This window comes from Diorhabda sublineata, chromosome 5 (assembly GCF_026230105.1).
Source record: "Diorhabda sublineata isolate icDioSubl1.1 chromosome 5, icDioSubl1.1, whole genome shotgun sequence".
Classification (NCBI taxonomy): Eukaryota; Metazoa; Arthropoda; class Insecta; order Coleoptera; family Chrysomelidae; genus Diorhabda; species Diorhabda sublineata.
This window is the reverse complement of record NC_079478.1, coordinates 3128979-3150109: the sequence shown is the minus strand read 5'-3', so window position 1 is coordinate 3150109 and position 21131 is coordinate 3128979. Positions and strand designations below refer to the sequence as shown.

The following is a 21131-nucleotide window of genomic DNA, read 5'->3' as shown; positions in this document are numbered from 1 at the left end:
TTGAGATTTATTCATTATTTATCTATATATACATATAAACAAGGTAAATGTTTACCCTAACAAGCTCATAATTAATATATTGTCAATGCGGATTCATGTAGAGCATACAAAATCCATGTTTAAATAGCTTTGTTTTTGCCTAATCATTGTTGTACATAAATTAATAATATTTATTTATTTGATACCAATTATCGATTAAATGGAAAATTATGTATCACGGTTGATGATGAACACAGTTGAAAATATTTATATTACATCACAAGTATGAGTTTTCACCTGAAACACCTAAAACTTTTATGGATTCTCATTATCACTTATCGATCAATTAAATACAATTAAAAATTTACAATGACATTTGAATTATCAGAACAAAATAGTATTTCGAAAAATTACACTAATTCTGAATTTTTTGTATACTTCAAAATAAATATTTGTTAATGTACCTTCCTGAAACATAAAAGGATAAGAAAAGAATCACGCGACACTATTTTTTCTTCGACCAAATCATTTTTTTCCATCCATTTCATATAACCTTCTAATCTCTGCATTCGTCCTTCTTCTCCATTAATCTTGTTCCACTCGTAAATTTTTCTCTCTCCTCTCTTTCTCTCTTCTCCTCCCTAGCATTTAGCCTGTTTTCCTCTTTCTTATTCATGACCTTGCGTACATTACCATTCAACACCTTAGGTTGTATAACTGTCCTGTAAATTCTTAGCTTCGCTACCCTTGAAATATCTTTGAAACTTGATAGGTTTCCTAGAGCTCAAACTGTTTTATTGCCTCTTGCAAATCTCTTGTCAATTCTTTAATTTCATCCCCTTTACTTGTTACAGTCACTTCCAAATATTGCACTCTAAATTTAATTAAAATGGCGGGTAGAAAGTACCAACAAAAAACTGATCTTTTTTATATAACTTTTTAATATTTCCAAAAAAGAGATTCTTCCAAAAGTGTTTGTCTTCCTTTTTGTATTTCCTATTGCGAAACAAAATAAAAAGTGGAAACTTTTCGGAAAATACGTGCTTTGGTAACTGACTCCACTGGATTGCAATTCTCCAAAGAAAGGAGTTAAGTTCATTGCTTGAAGTATTTGAAGATATTGAAAGCTTATAATGAGATTTTTATTTGTCACCAAATAATTTATATGTTGATACACCTCTTACAAAACAGTTATTTGGAAAATTTTGCTTCTTTAGTAGATTTGAGAGTTTCTTTGCGAAAATTTTGAAAAACATTTTTTCGCTCATTATAAAATTTTGTTATTATTAGTTACATCCAACTCACCTCAACCAATGTCGTTTCGTGATCGATGTATGACAACAAATAGCATCATACTGGTCTGCCACCCACACTATAAGAATTATGTAGAACGCCGTGGTTGTGTCATTAAAAAATTCCGACATAATAGCCTCCATCCCTGTAATAAATTGAAAAATGATATTTTAAGTCTTCTAACGGTCTTAGATTTTGCCAACTAGTTCAGAGGTGTTTTCCGATTTTCACTATTGGTTAAATATAGGGTAATGCAAAGCAACTAGCTCATTCGAAAATTGTTTTTCCCCGCACTTTACGAGGATGGTCCCATAAGTACCTGGCCCAATAAATAAAACACAAAAATTTTAGAAAAAAAAATGTATTTATTTTTCAAATTAACCTCCTTCTCTTAGCGATGTTCAATAAGTTCGATACCTTTTTATAATGCCGACATAACCTCTTCAATTTTGGAAAATCTGCAATCCCCTTCTTCCGTAGTCTAATATTTCCTAAGTCATCCCTGTCTTTTATACATATGTATACCTGGTTATACAGCCTTCAGGTATATAACCAGGTATCATCGTCAATTTGGATCTCCCTTCTTCCAAGTTGTTGGAGCTTTGGAAACAGATATTTTAAAAAATGTTGAGGGTATGCAACAACCTTGTTTCAACTCTGTCTTGACTGTAAATGATTCCGATACTGTATTCCCGATTTCTACCTAAGTTCTGGATGGCCTTTGTAAGGATATGATTAATGTTGATATTCTCGAGAGCTTTCCATAATTTCGATATTGGTATCTTGTCGTAAGCCTTTTGTAAATCTATAAACATTACGTGAACTGATCTATTTCTTTCTCTATCGATTGCTTTAGAGAAAACACGTTGTATGTACAACTCTAAACCCATTCTTTTCATGAAAACTAACACTGATTTGTTGCCAAATTATTATGAATCAATTTAAAAAATTGTATACGAGGGTAATCCAAAACGAGTGGTAATTGATGAAAAATTATTATTGTAATTATTATTATTTATATAACTTTATTTCTCGATTTATTTTAATATAAATAAGTTGCATTTCCCAGCTGATAAAATCTATTTGAAATTTTGTATCGTGAAGACGTGCGTATGAATAGTGCAGTTTATTCAAAAATAATTGAGATTTGATGGAGTTTTTGTCAGGTATATCGATAATTAAATGTAATAAAAAATCGTTAAACCATTTTTTTGAGGACGTCTCGATAAATTTCATCTCGAAAGTATTTCAAACGAGTCTCAAAAAGCAACCAAATGTGAAAAAAATTATAAAACAAAGGTTTTATTTCGAATTTTACTTTAGAATAGTAAGTAATTAATAGCGACACTCAAAACTTGGACCATAACTGATCAAAAATTTCATTTTAAAATAAAATTCACATGAAAATTTCATTATTAATTTCTAGCGCTTACAAAATAAAATCAAATCTATCATTTTCTTTATACAGTAGTATTGTTTACACAAAAACTCTGAAACGAGGTCATGAAATAAACAATGTTTACAAAAGTAGATAAAATAACCAATCAAACAGTCCTCTAAAATCAACATGGAATACTTTCATGCACCGTGAAATAGGGGCCGCCGCCAGTGCCATGAGAGAAAAGTCATCAAAACACAAATCAAATACAGAGAACCCCTATTTGTATCAAAAATTCATATTCGGGTACATGAAACACTATCAAATTACCTTTTATCATAGTCCACAGATTGGTAATATTGAACTGATATAGAAATTGAACTACATTTGATTAGTTCGGGCTATATAAAAGGTCGTCTCTATAACGGAGTTAATTCAATTATTTTTTTCCTGTATAGACTAAAGAGGTTAAATCAGATTATATACGGTAGTAGTCAGAAAACTATACAACAAGAACGAACGGCGAAGTTGATGCGGCACATAATATGATTATGTCCATAACCAAGGACAATCCAATATAAAACAGAATAATCTTTTAATAAAAACGAATATTGATGACAACCAGAAAAAAATTTGGTGAATATTTATTTTTCAACACCCACTTCGGAGGGGGTTGAGTGCTGAGAGTGGATGTCTAGAGCATCCTGAAAATAATTCCGTTGGAGGGTTGAAATATTGCCAAACTATAACAAATAAAAATTATTGAGATGTAACCTACACCCGTTTATGTCTTGTCACAATTCTTAAAGACTTAAGACTTCAAGAAATTTTTTCTCACGCTTTCTTAAACAATTACTTAACGTCACTAAGTATCCAATTATGAAATTAATATTATGAAATTGATATTATTGAAAAACATCACATTTTGTCTTGTCGATGAGGTACCTGTTTTTGATTAGCAATTACATCCACTTTAAAACCTCTCATAATCATTATACATTCAAAATTAAGTGAAATACAGATTACGAGCATTCTTATAATATGAAAATATAATTTCATGTTAAATCTCGTAGTACGAGGGTCGCTTGAGAAGTTTTCGATGTAACAAAGAATCAAACTATTTATTTTCCAGCACAGTCTCTTTTGTAGTCTACTAGCAAACCTGGCCATTCGTTGCTGTGGCTGAGTGATTTAAAAGAAAGAAGCGACTTTAAGTGGTATAGGCAAAATAAGATATGTACAGTGTGTAGTCGAAAAAAAAGTGTGGCGCTATCTATAAGATGCAAAGGACAAAATTTTACAGTTCTCTGTAAAGAAATTCGTTTAAGGCGCTACCTGTTCCAGTCTTATGGAAACTAAGATTAATAACAACAATCAATGTTGATGATCAGTTTATTATCATTTATTGAGACCATTAATTTAGATAATAACATATCATTTAAGTTGGACCAAATTACATATATATGCCAACGTTCATGAAAATCAATTGACTCGTTTTTGCCTTCATTCGGAACATATACACGGACCCTGAATTTTTATATATTAAGATACAGTTGGTCCAGCGATGCTCTAATCCAGTGTTTCATAACGTGGGGCTCAGCCCCCACAGGATGGAATGGACTCGACTTGAGTTTTTGCTCTAGGATAGATTTCGGTGCCCAATTGGAAGAAAAAACCAAATTCTTAAATAATTGTGGCCAATAAATATTATAAATTTATTTGACGAGACCAAAATTACAAGTTTTTGGCGTTGCCAAATTAATATCCATTTCGCAAACGGCCAGACGCTCTAAAATCTCGCTTAAACACGTAGTCTGAATCAAAGAATTTCAATTTATGGGAACCTGAGGCGCCTCGTAAAGAATCTGTGGTCCGATGATACCTAGTAAAAAAAAAGCATATCTTTTCTTCGCAGCTACATTTAGGAGTATATTTCGTATTAAAGTAGAATTTTTTTGTTCAAATAATCATTTTTACGCAGTAAAGTAAGCGGTCGATATAGAAAATTTTGCTTTTAATTAAGATCTTTATTAAAATTAATTCGAATTTGGATATCTTCCTAAAACCTACCATTTAAGTTTCTTAATGGAACAATTCCTAATCTGTATTCTACAATCTATTAGATCTCACAATGGCAAAAGCGTGGCTTTTATACCGGCGAGTAAAAAGTGTATTACGTAACCATAAAAAGGATATGTCTTCGACTCGAGCTGGAGGAAACTTTGTACGAACCAGAACAGTGAAAGCCGCAATTCGATGAAAATGACATTCAGACTAAAAAGTACAAAGGTCCTGCACAACATTTTCCTCCTAATGCAGTACCTCAAGATCAAGTAGGACATTGACCAGCTTGGTCAGAAAAAAGGATTAGGTGCAAATTCACCAAGTGTACAGGAGTCTCCCAAAGCATATGTGATGAATGAATTTCTATTTTTGTGTGATTAATAAAAAAATATTGAATATATTGATTTTCTAATTTGTCTATTTTGAAATTGAAATTTGTGGTTTATGAGAGGTTGATATGATACACGAATCCGGTTCTGTCTCAAATATAACTACTCTTGACTGTCGCCGCCAGTGTTTTCGATCCCAAGTTCAATAAGGCCTCTTCCTGCTCTTGTTTACCTCTTCATAAAATTAATTGAATGCCTTTTCTGACCTAAAAGTTATTCGAGAAATGTGTTTGTGTCGTTGAGTGTTAGAAGACGGAAAAATTGTTACATTTTGATGTGATTTTTTTAGGGTGTCGTAATTTTTATTTTTGATGAACGTCTAGTGTAAAAGTAACGATATAATAGAGTACGGCCTCAATAAAATGTTTTTCGTTCAGCAACCAAATGATCTGTAGGCTACAGGTTACTGGTTAGAGGACCAATTAAAAATAATCAAACAAAAAAAATTATTCAAAGCTAGATGTGGGTACGGATGGACACCATCAAAGTTAATATTATTGATTTAAGGGTTATTTCACAGATGTTTATTCAGTTATCTGGCACACCTGCAAAGTAAATCACAGGCGAAATTTCGTAGATCCCACAAAGTTTTCTCGGAATCTACTCGACCAATTTCAAACAAATTTTGAATTCCTATTATTTGCTTTATACTCGCGAGTTATGGTATTTTGTCTTTGATATTATTTTCATTTTTAAGTATAGAAAAAGTTTTCGCGAATTTCCCATTTTTAACTATTTCTTTTTTTTTTTTTTATAAAACTATGCCAGGACTTAAGTGGATCTACTGTTTACTAACGAAACTCTGTGCGATCTACCATTTACATACCTCTTGATATCTTAAATGAAACTGATAATTATTCTTAGTAAGTACTTATTTAGACAAGTATGAGCAAAGTGTCTGAGCATCTTCCGCTAGATTCGCAAAATCAGGTTTGTAGTTGGAAATTTCCGACCTCAAAGAATCCATCTGTTAAGCGAAAATTGTGTATTTTATTATTTGTTTAAAGTAAAAAAATGATGACTCAGATAAATATATCGTTCAACACAATCAAATTCAGAATTTGGATATTTCCCAGTATAAACGAATGTCCAGAAATGTAGAGCTTGCTTTTAAAAATATGTCGCCATGTAGTCCATTTGAAATTTATCTTTAGATTTTGTACCCAGTTCTTAGATAACACTATGATCAATGGAATTATTAAACTGATGAATTCCACGAATTATTCACTAAAGCGATTCGATGTCTGATACCACTGCTTTAGATTTGAAGTAGCATGTTTCATGTTTGATGATGATTCTTGATGTTTACAAACTGTCGAAAGTTTTTATTTTCATTGTCAACTGTGATAGACGCTGCAATCTAACTCATCATTTTTTTTACTGTTTTCTTCTTGCCTTGTAGTTCCAGATTTCATGCGCTTCAGTTTTCCAGTAAAATCTGATTGTAACGCCTAATCACATTGCAAGTCTAAATCACGCAATTGCTGATAATCCCTTCTCTTGAAGAAATTTTATTATTTCGTCCGGTATAACTCGAAATCGTTACAAAAACCGGATTCAATCAACGACATTACGTCAAATCTGGTTCCTTCTCACCTAATTGTTGTTTAAACAACCGCCTTAGGAGAAATTTTTCTTTTATGGAATTCGCAATGTTGAAAGAATTATTCATCACACGTTTTTCTTTTCATACAACAAGCCAGTACCTACTCGTTCATGAATTATACATTGGTACTTATGAAGTCTGAAAAATCCTAGTCTTTGTGGCAAAAAGCAATGAAACAATTATAAATATCTGTCATTGCAGAAACTCCAGCAGTGTCATTGATACGAGTCTAATATATGCTCTGATTTTCATGAATTTATCAAGGTTGCGTGTTTTTCCTTTCAAGGAAATCATACCTGTATGTATGTAGCTTGCCGCAAAGCGACCAAAGTCCTAAGGCCGTGCGAGCAATTGACTACCTTACCAATTAATAAATTCCGCATAGCATGACAAATTAATGTTTGATGTATATTGTAGAAAGTATTGAAGCAACGTTATAGAAGCAATCATCCAGCAGAAAACCCTTCGGAATACTGGAAGAGGTCTTTAGTAATATCATACTTGGATTCAATTATCACGCACCCGTGGTGAAACAAACTTGTGAGTCTATTGCCCAGTTTTATGATTTACCGAACATAAAGAATGAAATGGAACTTTGGCAGCAATTGTGGCATGATAGGCTTAATCCAACAAATCCAACAGTTGTTGATGTCCTAAAAGAAACAAATTCTTTCTTTTTTTCCCTTCTGTTTCATTAAAAATTTTGATCGCTTTACCACGCACGACCTATGCAGTAGAGCGATTCTTTAGAAGCATCAGAAGACTAAAAACATTGCACCATGGCAGATGATAGCCATTGTCGAGAAATCTATCCGAATAAAAATACATATATTGTTGCTACTCTGCTCCCACCTAACGTAACATCTTTGATTCAACCCATGAACGAAGAAGTTATTCAAAATTTTTTGTAGAAGGTCTTATATTCAAGGCCGGTTAAATGCCGACTGTAATGTGACCGATTTTCATGAAAAGTTTACAGTAAAAGATGCCGTCTTGGAACTTAGTAAAAAATACAACACTTCAAAAATGCTGCAGAAAACTTTGGCCAGCCAGAAATCCTGCATCTGACTTAACTCTACAGACTAATGAGAAAGAATACCATCAAGACGCGCTGACCAATGTTTTGGATGTGGTTAGAAGTGCTGACAATCCCTTGAATAACCTGCCTGAAGATGCGGTAGAGGAGTGGCTTCTAATCGACGAGAATGAGCCTGGTGAACAAAAACTAACCGATGAGGACAACATTGTAGTAAATCCTCAGCATACTCAAAATTTTGAGGAAAGTGACTCAGACGCCGAAACGGAAGAAAATGAAAAAATCAGCTGGGCAGAAGCTGCAGAATCACTAAATAAGTTTATATCTTTTGTTAAGGCTAGTACTAGCTACACTTAAAATTTTATACTAAACGCCAAAAGTCAAGAAAGCAGAAAGACATTTAAAATCTAAGTGAAATGCGTTATATGAAATGTAAAATAAACTTTGTTGTATTTGCGTAGTGTATTTGTATTTTAATTATTAACCTTATAATTACCGCCCGATAGACCGGAATTTTCGGTAGTCCGAGACCGAGCCGGTCCCGAACGTGCCGGATTATCGGACTTCTACTGTACGTCATTGTATAGTATCAGTGGTGTCGATTAACACAGACTGTTCTACTCAAATTTTTTGCTTTGCCATGATCAACATGACAAATAATCGTGATCCTGCACCCCTGCACTATACTAATTCCGCCATCCGTTGAAAAGCTCTAGAGGTAGGTACGTATTAAATTTTTAAAATTATTTCTAACTGCCAGATAACAAAACTGGACATTCCAGTGAATTCTGAAAGGTTCAAAGAATTTTTCAACATAATTTCACTTATATCTCCCCTCAAGGTTCTGCGAATCGAATATATTGATGTTAATTCGGCGAATTTAAGCAAAGAAGTCATTTTATATCGTAAATTTTTTTTTATTAACGCTGGAAATAACAAAAATGTAGCTCGTAGTACAGCTTCAAATATCATAAGTGATTATGAGTTTTGCCCCAAAAAAAAAATATCCCAGCAACCACACATAATCACTCTCAATCATCAAGCAAGTTTTTTGGAATAAATAGAGCCGTGGGACTCCTTCAACAATAGATGTTCATTATAAATTGAATACATTTAAAATATACCAGTAACCTGTAGATATGCCGTGATTTTACTTAGGGCTTGGTGTTAAATATTTTATGATTCCATCAAGTTTTTCAGTTTCGCCATTTACTCGTATAAAACGTTCTATGGATTTTCTTTTGTGCTGCAAAGCAGTGTCGAATTTTATTTGTTATCGTACGAATTCGGTGACAGCGTTATATTAGAGCCCTTCTAATGTCCTGCGGGGGTGTTTAGTTCACTTTCTGGTATCGATTTGTGAATAGTTTGCTTAAAACTCATACGGTACCACAAATAATTTCTTATCAATCGATTTGACAGACACATAATTTGATTCGTGAAATGGCTTTTCATTTTCATTCAGTAGGTATAGAGGATTTAATGTAGAAAGTTTCGTGGCTTTTTAAATGACCACCTAAAGGTCACTAGATCTTCCTCTACACCTACGCTTATTCACAATTCTTCATCCATATCGCGGACAGTACTGCGTCATCACTTCTTGGTCTTTATAGAAAGTGGAATACTATTCATATTTTCGTGGATTTTACATTATCTTTGACCAAAAAACCAATGAGTAGTACGTCCTTCTCGCTCAAGTGCAGCCACTTCCTCGACACTAAATATTTCGCGCGCTTATTCAAAAATTCTTGTTTATATTTGAACCATTATCAAATTATCGTTGTGAAATTTTCGCTACGAATTTTATTCCAAAAAAAAAAAAAAACCTGTCCATTGATCTAGGCTAAAACTGTTCGATAGACACAGATATAAACTGCTTGCAGTATTATTTTGATACTTTCACAGCACAATAATACATTTTTAAACAAACTAATCCCCGTTGCATGATCGTATACAACAAGAGGATTATAGATTTCGCATTGATTAATTTGATGCTGAAATTAAATGAAGCGGTGAATATGCGATGGGGACAGGTATATATCTATATTCTACCGACGAATTTTCGTATTTTGATAGTTTCACAAATTAAATAGGCTTACCAGGTCGAACGTTGCTGCCAATTTTTATAATACGGGTAAAGTTTTAATCACGCAGATGTTGCCTTCAACAGAACAAACGAGATAAAAGCTTTTCGATTTTAACCTAGAGAGGGGAAACTAATCGTAACTAATCTTTCAAGTGAATCGGCCAGAAACAGAACCAATGAAATTATGATTCGCGTAATGCGCGACGAAATGGAAAAGTTCATTATCTACTGTTCGATATGGAAAAGTGGAAATTAGTATCCCAAAATATCGTTTATGTTAATGTAATGAAAACCGTATTGTATATGCGCCCAGAAAACACGTCAATTTAGCGTTTTCGAGGTCGTACAATCCATTTATCGAAGTTCCAATAATCGGAAATTAGTACTTGCCGGTTTTACCAATAACTCTATTGGTTGACTTCCCGTTTGAACTGGATTTTATTTTAGTGGGTCTTTTCCTAAGAGATGGGGATTTGGGATCGAGGGGGAAAAGACGTACAGTAAGAAAAAAGTCAAAAATAATTAATTTCATGTTGTTACTTACTCATTTTTCATTTTCGAATTGGAAATTGTTTCTTGATGTTGTTAAGCAGACGGAGGAACAGTTTTAGTTAGGTTAGGATATCTTCATTGGCCGAAAGCTCGACAAAAAATATTTTTACATGATAAGCGATATGTTTTTATAATGAAAAGAAACCAGTACAATTATTATTGAAACCAGAAACACTAATTTCCGACAATTGGATTCTAAATGAATTGTGTAACCTCGAAAACGCCGAATTGATCCTAAGGGTAAAATTACCGATTTTTTCCACTGGTAAATATGTCGCTCAGCCACTCCCACGGAAAAGTGAATTAATAATTGACCCATATACTCTCTGGACACGAATGTCCCAGAAAACAGGTCCAAACTTGAGGTTTTTCCGGAGAGCCCAACATGTGTAAGAAACAACTAAAGTGCTCGTGATTCAGCAAGCTTCGTCGAAGCTGGAAAACTGCTATTGGAGTAGATATAAGGTCTTGAAATATATTGGAGGCTATGGACGGCAACGAACACGTTCACCAATGTGGTGTTGAAGAAAAAAAAAAAGAAAAGTAATGCCTAATAGCGGTACTGCGGTAGAAACAGAGGCCAGATATAGATATGGGAAATGTTCCTAATTCGACATATCAGGCAGAACACGAAGCCCTTAAAATACGTAATTATTTATTATTTGCCCACATAGTAACCTAGTACGTATAGACTGACGGTAGAAACTGAAGCTAAAATGGAGCAGCGCGCAGTGATTAAATGCTTGCAGTATAGTGAAAAGTTGGAGTCGTGAATCTAAATGTGGTAGAGTATTTGACTATTTAATAAATATGGTACATAATATATAAACTTAACATGAAAAAATTGTCTGCTCAATGAATACAACAGATTCACTTGAGAATTACGTTTGGAGTCGATATAGACAAAAAAGAAAACTTTCTTTCAAGATTAGTAAAAATGGAAGAGTCCTGGATCTATCACTATAATGTAGATATCAAAATAGAGAGTAGGGAGTTTCATCACCATCTAGAAAATTAAAGATACATCCCTTAGTAGTTGTGATAACAGTAATGTAATTACTGTAGATTATCAGCGACGGGGTTGCGCAAAAAATCGTCACTACAACAATCGTAATAATTCAGGCAGCTTTCAAATGGGACAATATTAGTAAAAATGAGCAAAAGGATCAACCCTCGTATAATAATAAACCGAAGTTAATCAATATTTATTCACAGACCTTTAATTAGTTAGAAGTTCTAATCAATCAGTCACGCGATATATGATCATTTCATTATTAGTTTGTACAGTATGAAATGTCGATTATTGTTCATTTCACGGACGATGATGATAAACGATCATTATCACTGACACGTTTTGACAAATAAATCAGTTGCAACTCAAAATTGGCAAATTTTACCTATAAAAATTAAACTACCAGCAAATAGATAATTTTGAGTATAGAAAATACACAAATGAAAAGTATAATAACGCATTATACAAAGTGTACCAATATCACTACAAACTTCGGCATATTATTCGTATATAAAAAAATGTTGATTGGAAAAATAATCTCCATAAAAAATTTCATATTGTTTATAGTTTCCGTTTTACCTATAGTCCAGTCAAAATAAGTGAATATCTCGGAAAATCGACATACCCAGTATACTACAACGTAAAAACTATTTTGGCTTCCACAAACTACTCTCAAAATTCACATGTGATTGGATGGTCGCAAGTTTTAAAATCGGAGAACAAAAATCGATTTTCTTCATATTTTTTGCAAATATCTCGTTTTCTTTTCAATTCTCTACAACTTTTGTATTTTACATTTTTTTATACAGTGAACTGTTTTTGAGATAGAGGGCGTAGAACGCGCGGTTAGAGAATTAACTAAGGTCAACTGGTAGTCCTGATCAAAAGCTCGTAACATTAAGGTTATAATTTAATGCTAAATATATAATTATCATTTTTTATTAACTTTGAGATCAAATTTATTCTTTATGATTAGTGTCAATGTACCTGGCCAAGAAATTGTTGATGAAAACACTTAAATTGCATTTTAATTCTAATATAATTTATATTAATAAATGAAAATGACAAAAAATGAATTAGAAATAAAAATTTCTAGAACAGGTTCTAATTTGAATTTTCATCTTCTTCATCATCGTCATCTTCTGCTGCAGAATTTCAAGTTCATCTTAATTACCGTCTTCAACGACATTTGTCTCAAAGGCATCCATTATTTCTGGGTCAAAGGTTCTATTATCATTAATATCGGTCTGATATGGTACAGCATTGGGACAAGCTTGTCCATTACACTGGTCGCAAGCTAAAGAGCACTGCAACCCTGCTTTTGCAGTTACATGATAGAGACGCATTTTATATTCCACTAGTACAAATTACATAATTCAATTTGTGCTATAAAATACAGGGTGTTCCGTCCAGATTGTATACAAAAGAGAAAATAGTTTATTGAAAATGAAGATTTACCTCCGATTTTAACATAAATGTGACTTTGTGTGAAGTAACAAAAATTCGGCGTAATATAAAGGGGTTTTCATTTGAAAAATCATGTTTGGTTTGTAACGAAGTTATGCAATAATCTGTAATACTTCGAGATAATATGAATCTTAAAGATATATAATATAATAATTTATGTTTTGATATACCTTATAACACAAACCACCCTATGATTCGATGTGTTAGTAAATTAAAAACAACTAAGTGGCCCTTGGGTGATTTCTCAAGGTGAAAAATTTTTATTTCGGGATAGTATTTATAACAATTTGTGCCTAATTTGTATAGGAAGGAAGTTATCGTTGAAAAATGAAGCATTCATTTTGTAACGGAAACATAAACTTTTCTAAACTCATTCATACAAATGTATCTTATAAATATTTAATTGAATCGATGAGTTCTCCTAAATATTTTATTTGAAAAGTATACATTCGAAATATCAGAATATGTTGTTACTCGAGTACACGAAATGTGGAGTTTCACGTGGAGTTTTTACAAGTTTTTCCCCATTACACTTTATCCGATCAGTTCTTACGAAAGCTTTTATGTTACATACATTTTTAATAGAGAGTCTAAAATATGAGGGAAAATATTTAGAAATCTGTAAAATACGAACAACAGAAATTTGAGTCAGACAAAATATTTGATGTCGTTGAATGGTTCAAACTGAAATTAAATGTGCTTCAAATTTTCTCGAATAATAATCTACTATATTATCATTTTTATGGATATCTTTAAAATCTGGAAATATTTGATTGCTTGGCAAATACAATTGAAATCAAATTAGAAAAACTTAAGCGGTGAATGGTGAACTACTCAGAACGTGTTGTTATTTGACTTGTTTACAGATACTTAAAACACTCATTTTAGTCAAAAAATGGAATTAAATCACGAATAATTTCTTGCGATGAGTTTCTATGACTTACAACGTGGATTAAACCAACACGAGTGTGCCGATCAACTCGATTCGACTTTTAATAATGAAGCACCATTTCTAGTGGCCGTGTTTCACTAAACTAAACAGCAATCGACTGGATGGGTCTTTCCCAACGAGCCAAATCCAATAAAAGTTGCGAAGTTAACGTTTTTTACAACTAAAGAAGCGGTTGATGCGTTCAAGTCACATGCTTTGGAGGTACCACAATCTAAATGGAAAACTACATCGACAATTAGTTAAATTTTGTACAAAAAAATATTGATCTTAATGGAGAATAATTTTAGAAACAATGAAGATATATCTAATTATTTGTCTATATCAAAACTTACGTAGCAGCCCTCGTATTGATATTGTTTTCTATAAATCAATAAATATCAAGTTTAGGAATATCCATAAATAATTCTTTTGAAAGAATCGTTCGGAATGGTTTATTTGACTTAAATTCACAAGCCACGGAACTCGGTAAGTTTGTTGGAAAATTTTCTCGTCATCCAATTGTCTGCTGACCTTCGTCCAACTATCAGCCGTACACCAAAAAGTGAAATTATATTTTAATATATTCAGAAAATATTTCTTGAATAAAGATATAGATAAACTCTTCATCTGGTACAAAGAGGTCTAGGGATAGACTTCCTAGACGAAGTAATCAAACAATAAACAAGTAAGCCTAGTGACAAAACCCAGACCAGGTTAGTCTTGGTGTTGATCTTGTATATATGGACTTGGTCTTGCAGGGTCCAGTCTTGGTCTTAAGCTGCATCAAAACTTTTGCAAACATCGTACTTTTATGTGCTTGTTAGACTTAGAACAATATAAAGTGTCCAGAATCGAAGCAGAAACAAATAAACAATATTATCAACCACATTTTTATACAACTTAACAGTAAGACTACTCCTAGAATATCCACGAAACTTTTTTTAATAAGAATATTGTACATTTTGGATCATATCAATTTAATATTTTATTATTAGAATACCATAATTCTAAATTAATTTCCCGCTGATAAATTCACAGATATTCGAAAGCCTAGAATATATATTTAAAAAAGTACACTTTGGTATTTCATCGCCACAATCCCACAACAATCACACCCATTACCTAGTTGACAAAGATTTCGTTATAACATTATTTCGTAACGAGGTAACTGGAAAGTTTTTTGTTTAAAAATAATCACAAAACACACAAAAAAATTCTTAATGCAATTATGAAATAAGTATGTACATCCATTAGTTTCTCTTTGATGTCATGTTAGTAGCAGAAGAATCGAATTCGGTTTTAGAACATTCATCGATTTATTAAAAAATACAAGATTTCGATTCATTTTCGATGAGATGAAAAAGAAAAAATTATCACAGATTCCCAAGAGAAATAAAATTCTCTTTCTGACACGCTAATGCAGTTTGCGCCTTTCCTTTCGACACTGAACACAAAATGAGGATGGCGTCGGAAGGCGTTTGGTTATACACCAGATTGATCTATAGCGACTCGGGAATGCTACTCCCATTCTATCCAGGACACATACAGGACAGTACATTTCTACATAAATTTATATGACAATGTTTAGAATTATGTAAGATTATGGGGCCATTTTTAATAATCGTTGAACTTATTTTAGATTTAATTTAATATATATATAAGAGAAGTTCCAGATACTCAATGAAGAATCCAATCGAGCAAGGCTCAGTATGAACAAAACTAAAAAGAAGTGCATGGTCATGTCGCGCAGCTCAGACCACGCAGACACGGCAGATAACTATATCTTCGAGTCTATTACAACTTCAAACCTTGACTCTTTCATAACAGATTGAAAACTGGAAAAAAGGCGTATTGCAGTGCCCAGAAGATGCTGAAATCCCGCCGAGTATCTACCGTACAGTACTGAGGCCAGTTGTCTTGTATGTGTCTGAAACCTAGGTAATGACTGCTAGAGACAAAAACTCGTGGAAGAGGAAAGTACTACGACGCACCTATGGCCTAATCTAAAACCAAGGAGAATGGCGCATTCGTACTAATGCTGAGACTTACGCCATGTATGGAGAGCCCATCCTGGTAGCAGAGATCAAGGGTGCGAGGCTAAGATGACTCGGTCGGTCGAGGATTCAAACTTGCATACCAGCAAAAGCCGGAAGGCCGCAGACCACAAGGACGACCACTTGTAACATATCAGGGCGACGTAGAATGAGACCTCAAAGCACTAGGAGTTCGAAACTAGCGGAGAAAGGTACAACATCAAGGAGAATGAAAGACAGTTGTTCGGGACGCCAAGGTTTTTCATTAGCGTCAATTGGATGGGTGAGTGTTTCAAATATAAATCGGAATTTAAAAAAAATGGATGTTATATTAGTCTATTAGAAAGAATAAAGATCAGTCGGGACCGCGTAACATCGCTTTTTAGTGAGTGAGAAGGATATACCAGTTTTAGTTGCGCCAACGCATCTTTATTCGATTTTTTATCAAAGATAATGTGAAATCAGCGAAAATTTCGAGCAATTCGGGGACGAATGCCTCTTGCAGATTCGAGTGTGTGTTCAGTCTTCCGAAAAGGACGAATTTGCAACATGCACGGCGCCCCAGAAAGTCAGAGCAGTAGAAAAACTCTGGTTCTGTTATTCAGACTTAATGTACACTTCGTCCATTTACTGGCGTACCTAATAATTCAATTGGGATCGTTTTCGAACCACGGCAAACTGAAGGAGATTTTATGGATTTAATATCACTCAATATCCAATTTGTGCAAGAATTTGTGCAAAAGGGCTGAAGCGAAGTCCAATTTTGTTCGGATGGGTACGAAAATAAACATTTTTAATGGAGATAACTCTCGAGCTTTTGTCGATACATCATTACATCCACAGAAAATGTTTGGTGTGTTTTATGAGCTAATGTTACCTTAAAAACGATGGTGGTCAAAATGTTTTGTATCTTAATAAGCTGCATTAATCTTGTTGACAAGAAAATCTAACAGGTCGGAGCCAGACGCATCACAGCGCTAGCTACAATTGATTTGCTCAAAAAAAAAATTCTGATTTAAAAATCATTTCACGTAACTGGACCACTAAGATCGTGTTATTTGACCTAATGAATTATTTTCTTTGGGGTTACTTTAAAATGGATATTCAAAGAATTATTGGCAATTTTCGGCCGTATTTGCCACGAAAAGTTTGTGGATATTGCGTCAAGTAACATTGCAACCACTTGGCCAAAATCATATTTGAACATTAAGAATATACATTTTAATAGATATTAAAAAATTTATTTCTTTGTTTTAATATATTTTGAACTTGTATAACTATGAAAAACACCCCTTTGATGTCATTTTATGTCTATTTAACATAATTTACTTTCATTTGAAAATTTGTGTTAATGTATTTTGGAAATTAAAACCATCATCACTAATTAGTTTTTCAACAAATATGATACTCTGTATTCCGCAAAAAATATACTCTTTTTTTCAATTCGCTATTATTTGTCGTTTTCCAAGAAAAATCAGTTTTATTATTTCATATTTCAGACATTCAAGATTATTATTTGGTTACTAAATGACCTTCTGAAGTACCTATTAAATTTACCCGCTACCGCCTCAATATTGAACGCTTGTGACGGTAATAAAAAACGCGGGTAAGCAATTTAGTTAGATGCAATGTAGGTAAATTTAAATGAAGATAAAATCACATCGAATATCTGTAGTCAACGTTCAAAAGGACAGTTTTTTGTCACTCTGTATGGAAAATTGATTTAACTTCGTGGATTAACTGCACCAGTGTCTTTTAGTGGATGTTGGTATAAACTGTACGTGATATGTATATCACATACGTCTCAACAACAAAAACAAATCGGACACTCAGATTTAATCTTATAATTTTGTTAAATCGCTAATCTTTTTAACTTAAGGTGAGAACTAGTTTAGTATTTTATTATTTACACAAAATTTGCCACATAACTTTATCCATCATTTTTAATACATTTTCTGACAAGTTGTTTCATTCTCATAGCGGGTATTTCTCCATCTGCTACGGCGAAGGCATTGAAGAAATTGAATTTCTGGACGTACTCCACCTACATAGTATCCCATTCTTCTCGAAGAGCAATTTACAGCTGATTCAAGTCACTAATAGGGGGTAACGGTGTCCAGCAAATGCTCTACGGGATTCATATCGGGAAATCGAGCAGGTTAACCAGAATTGTGGTTCCCAATTGCTCCCAAAGTATTCGGTAACAATTCTGGCGGTATGTTACCCAGTATTATCGTATATCAAAATGAATAGATCACTTATAAATGGTGCAAATAGGGATACAGCTTCTAGAAGCACTTTCTCGAGCAGTTAGAGACCTATTATCAATGAGAATCATTTCATCCTGGGCGAGGAAATAATTTCAATTCAGAACATAACTGATTTCCTTTCGAAAAACCTTGATTCGCGAAGAGTACATTGGTCATTTCCACACTTTGTCTCGATCTCCTGAGAGATATAGACCTAAACAGTTCACAATTGCCCTTGAGTTCTATGAGAATGCTGGTCGACAAAGGATCGCCTTTCTCTACGATACCTTTCCAAGAGGTGGAGCCAGACTAATTCTGAGCTTACATGTGTGTTTCTCGCCACTTTAAGTCTCTCCCGAACCTCGGGAATGATAAACCTTTGGTCGCCTACTGCCAGCCCTTCGTTTGTTGCTACCGGTAATGACGGAGTGCATCGTAAATGTAGACTAGCGTTTCTTCAATGTATCGTACGTTTAAGTCTTCTCTTGCCAAAGAATCAACTTGAGCTATGTCTACATTCGAAAGAAGTATTATTCTGGACCAAAAGTAAAAAAAACATTAATGACAGAAAAGGGTTAGTCTGAATTACAGTTTAGAATAATTTCGACAGGTAAATTAACTTCAAAACAAATAAATTGAATTTGAGTATTTTCTAAGGATCTGCTGATCCTGTGGGGATTATTTCTAAGAGCTTACGCCCTACATTCTCTGTAATAACCAAATTACCCACAAACACATAATTCCCAATTAACTTTCTTCCTCTTCTTCTTGTAGTAGGACGAGGTCCTGTCAGGTCTGTCATCTGCCCTCTTGTGACGCCGATGTCCAGTTATCGTACCAGCGTTTTGGGGGCCTACCGATTGGGCGTCTTGTGTCTAGTTTCTGTGTTTTGGCCCATTTGGCAATCCGTTCTGGAGCCATTCGTTCTACATGGTCTCTCCATTGTCGGCGTCTTGCTCTTACCCATCTAACGACATCTTGTACTCCCATTTCTCTTAAGGTATCTGTGTTGGGTATTCTATCGTGGAGTGTGGTACCCTTTATTGTTCGTAATATCTTCATCTCTGCTGTTGTCATTTTTCTCTTTGTTTGTGTTGTGTCTGCCCTTGTTTCTGCGGCATAGGTTAGTATGGGTCTGATAGAGGTCTTGTAGATTCGTGTCTTACTTTCTATGCTCATATATTTATTTCTCCATATAATGTCCCGTAAATATCCCGATATTCTAGTTGCTTTCTTGATCTGCTTATCTACCGTCGTCATTAACTTTCAATACGGAAAATATGAAGTGTCAAGTTTATCATATAAGTTTGAGGGCATGCATTAACGCCGACTTCTTGGAGAAACAAAATATTATAGATATATTAGGTCTAAACAGATCACCAACATCAATACCGATCTTGAAAACGGTCAGGAATGGGGTGGAAGCAATCTGATTAAGTTTAATGCAGTTAAGTTGATACTGCAGTTCAGGATTTGGTCCTGTTTGAACATGAATATCATCACCGCAAATTCGCTTGTTGGGTGTTGATGTTGGGAGCAATATGTTGTGACATGGCCACGTAGCCGAATTAGCTAAGAAGCTTCACAAACATTTTAGCCCTCTTTAAGACCAAAATGATGTATACTCCTCAGCATCTTCCAATCCTCTACAAAGCCCAGTTTCGTCTTTGGAGTATTGCTCGCACATTTGGAGCCTAGGACGATAATCAATAATAAGAGATAATTAATATAAATATTCCTTTCTTTTTTCATTATGAAAATACTACAAACTAACAAGAAAAGTAGAACGAAAGTATTATTTTTCCATTCGCAAATACTACATTTATTTCTTAATATAATCTATCTGTTATGTTAATGAATATTTTTCATTCTTTTCGAGAAAACTTTGTTCTCTATGTACATTTGAATTATACATTTTGCAATTAACTCCGCCTTTGGTTGATGAATCAAAAATTAGATGTAAAATTTTTAGTTAACAATGAGAATAAAGCCGTGATCTGTTCATGAAACGGCAACATTTAATTAACGCTGCCTTTCTAATTAATTAAAATATAAGAATTTCTAACAAGTATACAAAGGATTTGCAGTTTCGTATAAAACAAAAATATTGGGTTAAGGTAACCGAAAATCTGTGTTCTTATTTCAAATATTTTCCATTCATTTCACGGTTTTTTTTTTTGAATACATACCTAATTATTTCATAAATCAATAGAAAAGAATAAACAAAGATTTTAGCAAAAAAAAACCAAAAAGAATTTGGATATAAAACTGAATTATAAAATGTCTGAAAAGTTGCCGAGCTCAGCCTAAAGATGTCAGCACTTGTCAATATAATTTGGGAAAGGCAATTGATCTACGCAAAAGAAAGAAGAGTTAGACGCAGTGTACGTAGATTCTTCATCCATACCACGACTGCAAACTTTTTGGCAATTGAATTCAAACGTGGTCAGATTTGTTTAACAACCACCGATATCATCAAAAGAGTTTATCGCATCAATTCGTCTGTATCCACCACTTCAATTTTTAAACGAAAAAATAGTCAAAACAGTGGATTGCGAGGAGAAGACCTCTTCCAAAAAAGATAAAGATGGTTTCATTGGCCGGAAAGTGATACCGAGCGTTTTTTGGGGATAGTCAAGAGATTGGGTTCATCGACTATCTTCAAATAAGTAAAACAATATCAGGAGAGTATTATGCATCGTTGGAGAAAGAAGGAGAAAGAAGAAATTGCAGAAAATGGCCGCATATGAAGAAAATTCACGATTGGTTGACCACTAGATCTGACCCTCAGCGACAATCAGTCGTCCATTTTACTAAGAAACACGGCAACTATTATTTGGAAGCTCTAAAAAGATTAGAGCGGAAAGAAAATATTCACTTGGATAAACATGCATAAATACATACAAGATATTTTTAATTTTTACGACAAAATTCTGGAGGCGATTATTGTCGCTTAGCATTATATTGAGGTCCACTTAAAATTAACAAATTCATTTATTTTCAGTTTCTTTTAATCAAAAACTGTAATATTAAGAAATGTTTTTAAATAGGCATTT

At 33.7% G+C, this 21131-nt stretch overlaps 1 protein-coding gene across 1 annotated transcript in view; it reads right to left on the bottom strand.

Annotated features, from left to right (window-relative positions):
* Positions 1 to 21131, bottom strand: part of LOC130444748 (membralin) — a 121968-nt gene that overhangs the window by 41536 nt on the left and 59301 nt on the right. Inside the window, exon 8 of the mRNA XM_056780027.1 lies at positions 1285 to 1417. Coding sequence (XP_056636005.1) covers positions 1285 to 1417 — 133 coding nt within the window. The remainder of the gene's footprint in view (positions 1 to 1284; positions 1418 to 21131) is intronic.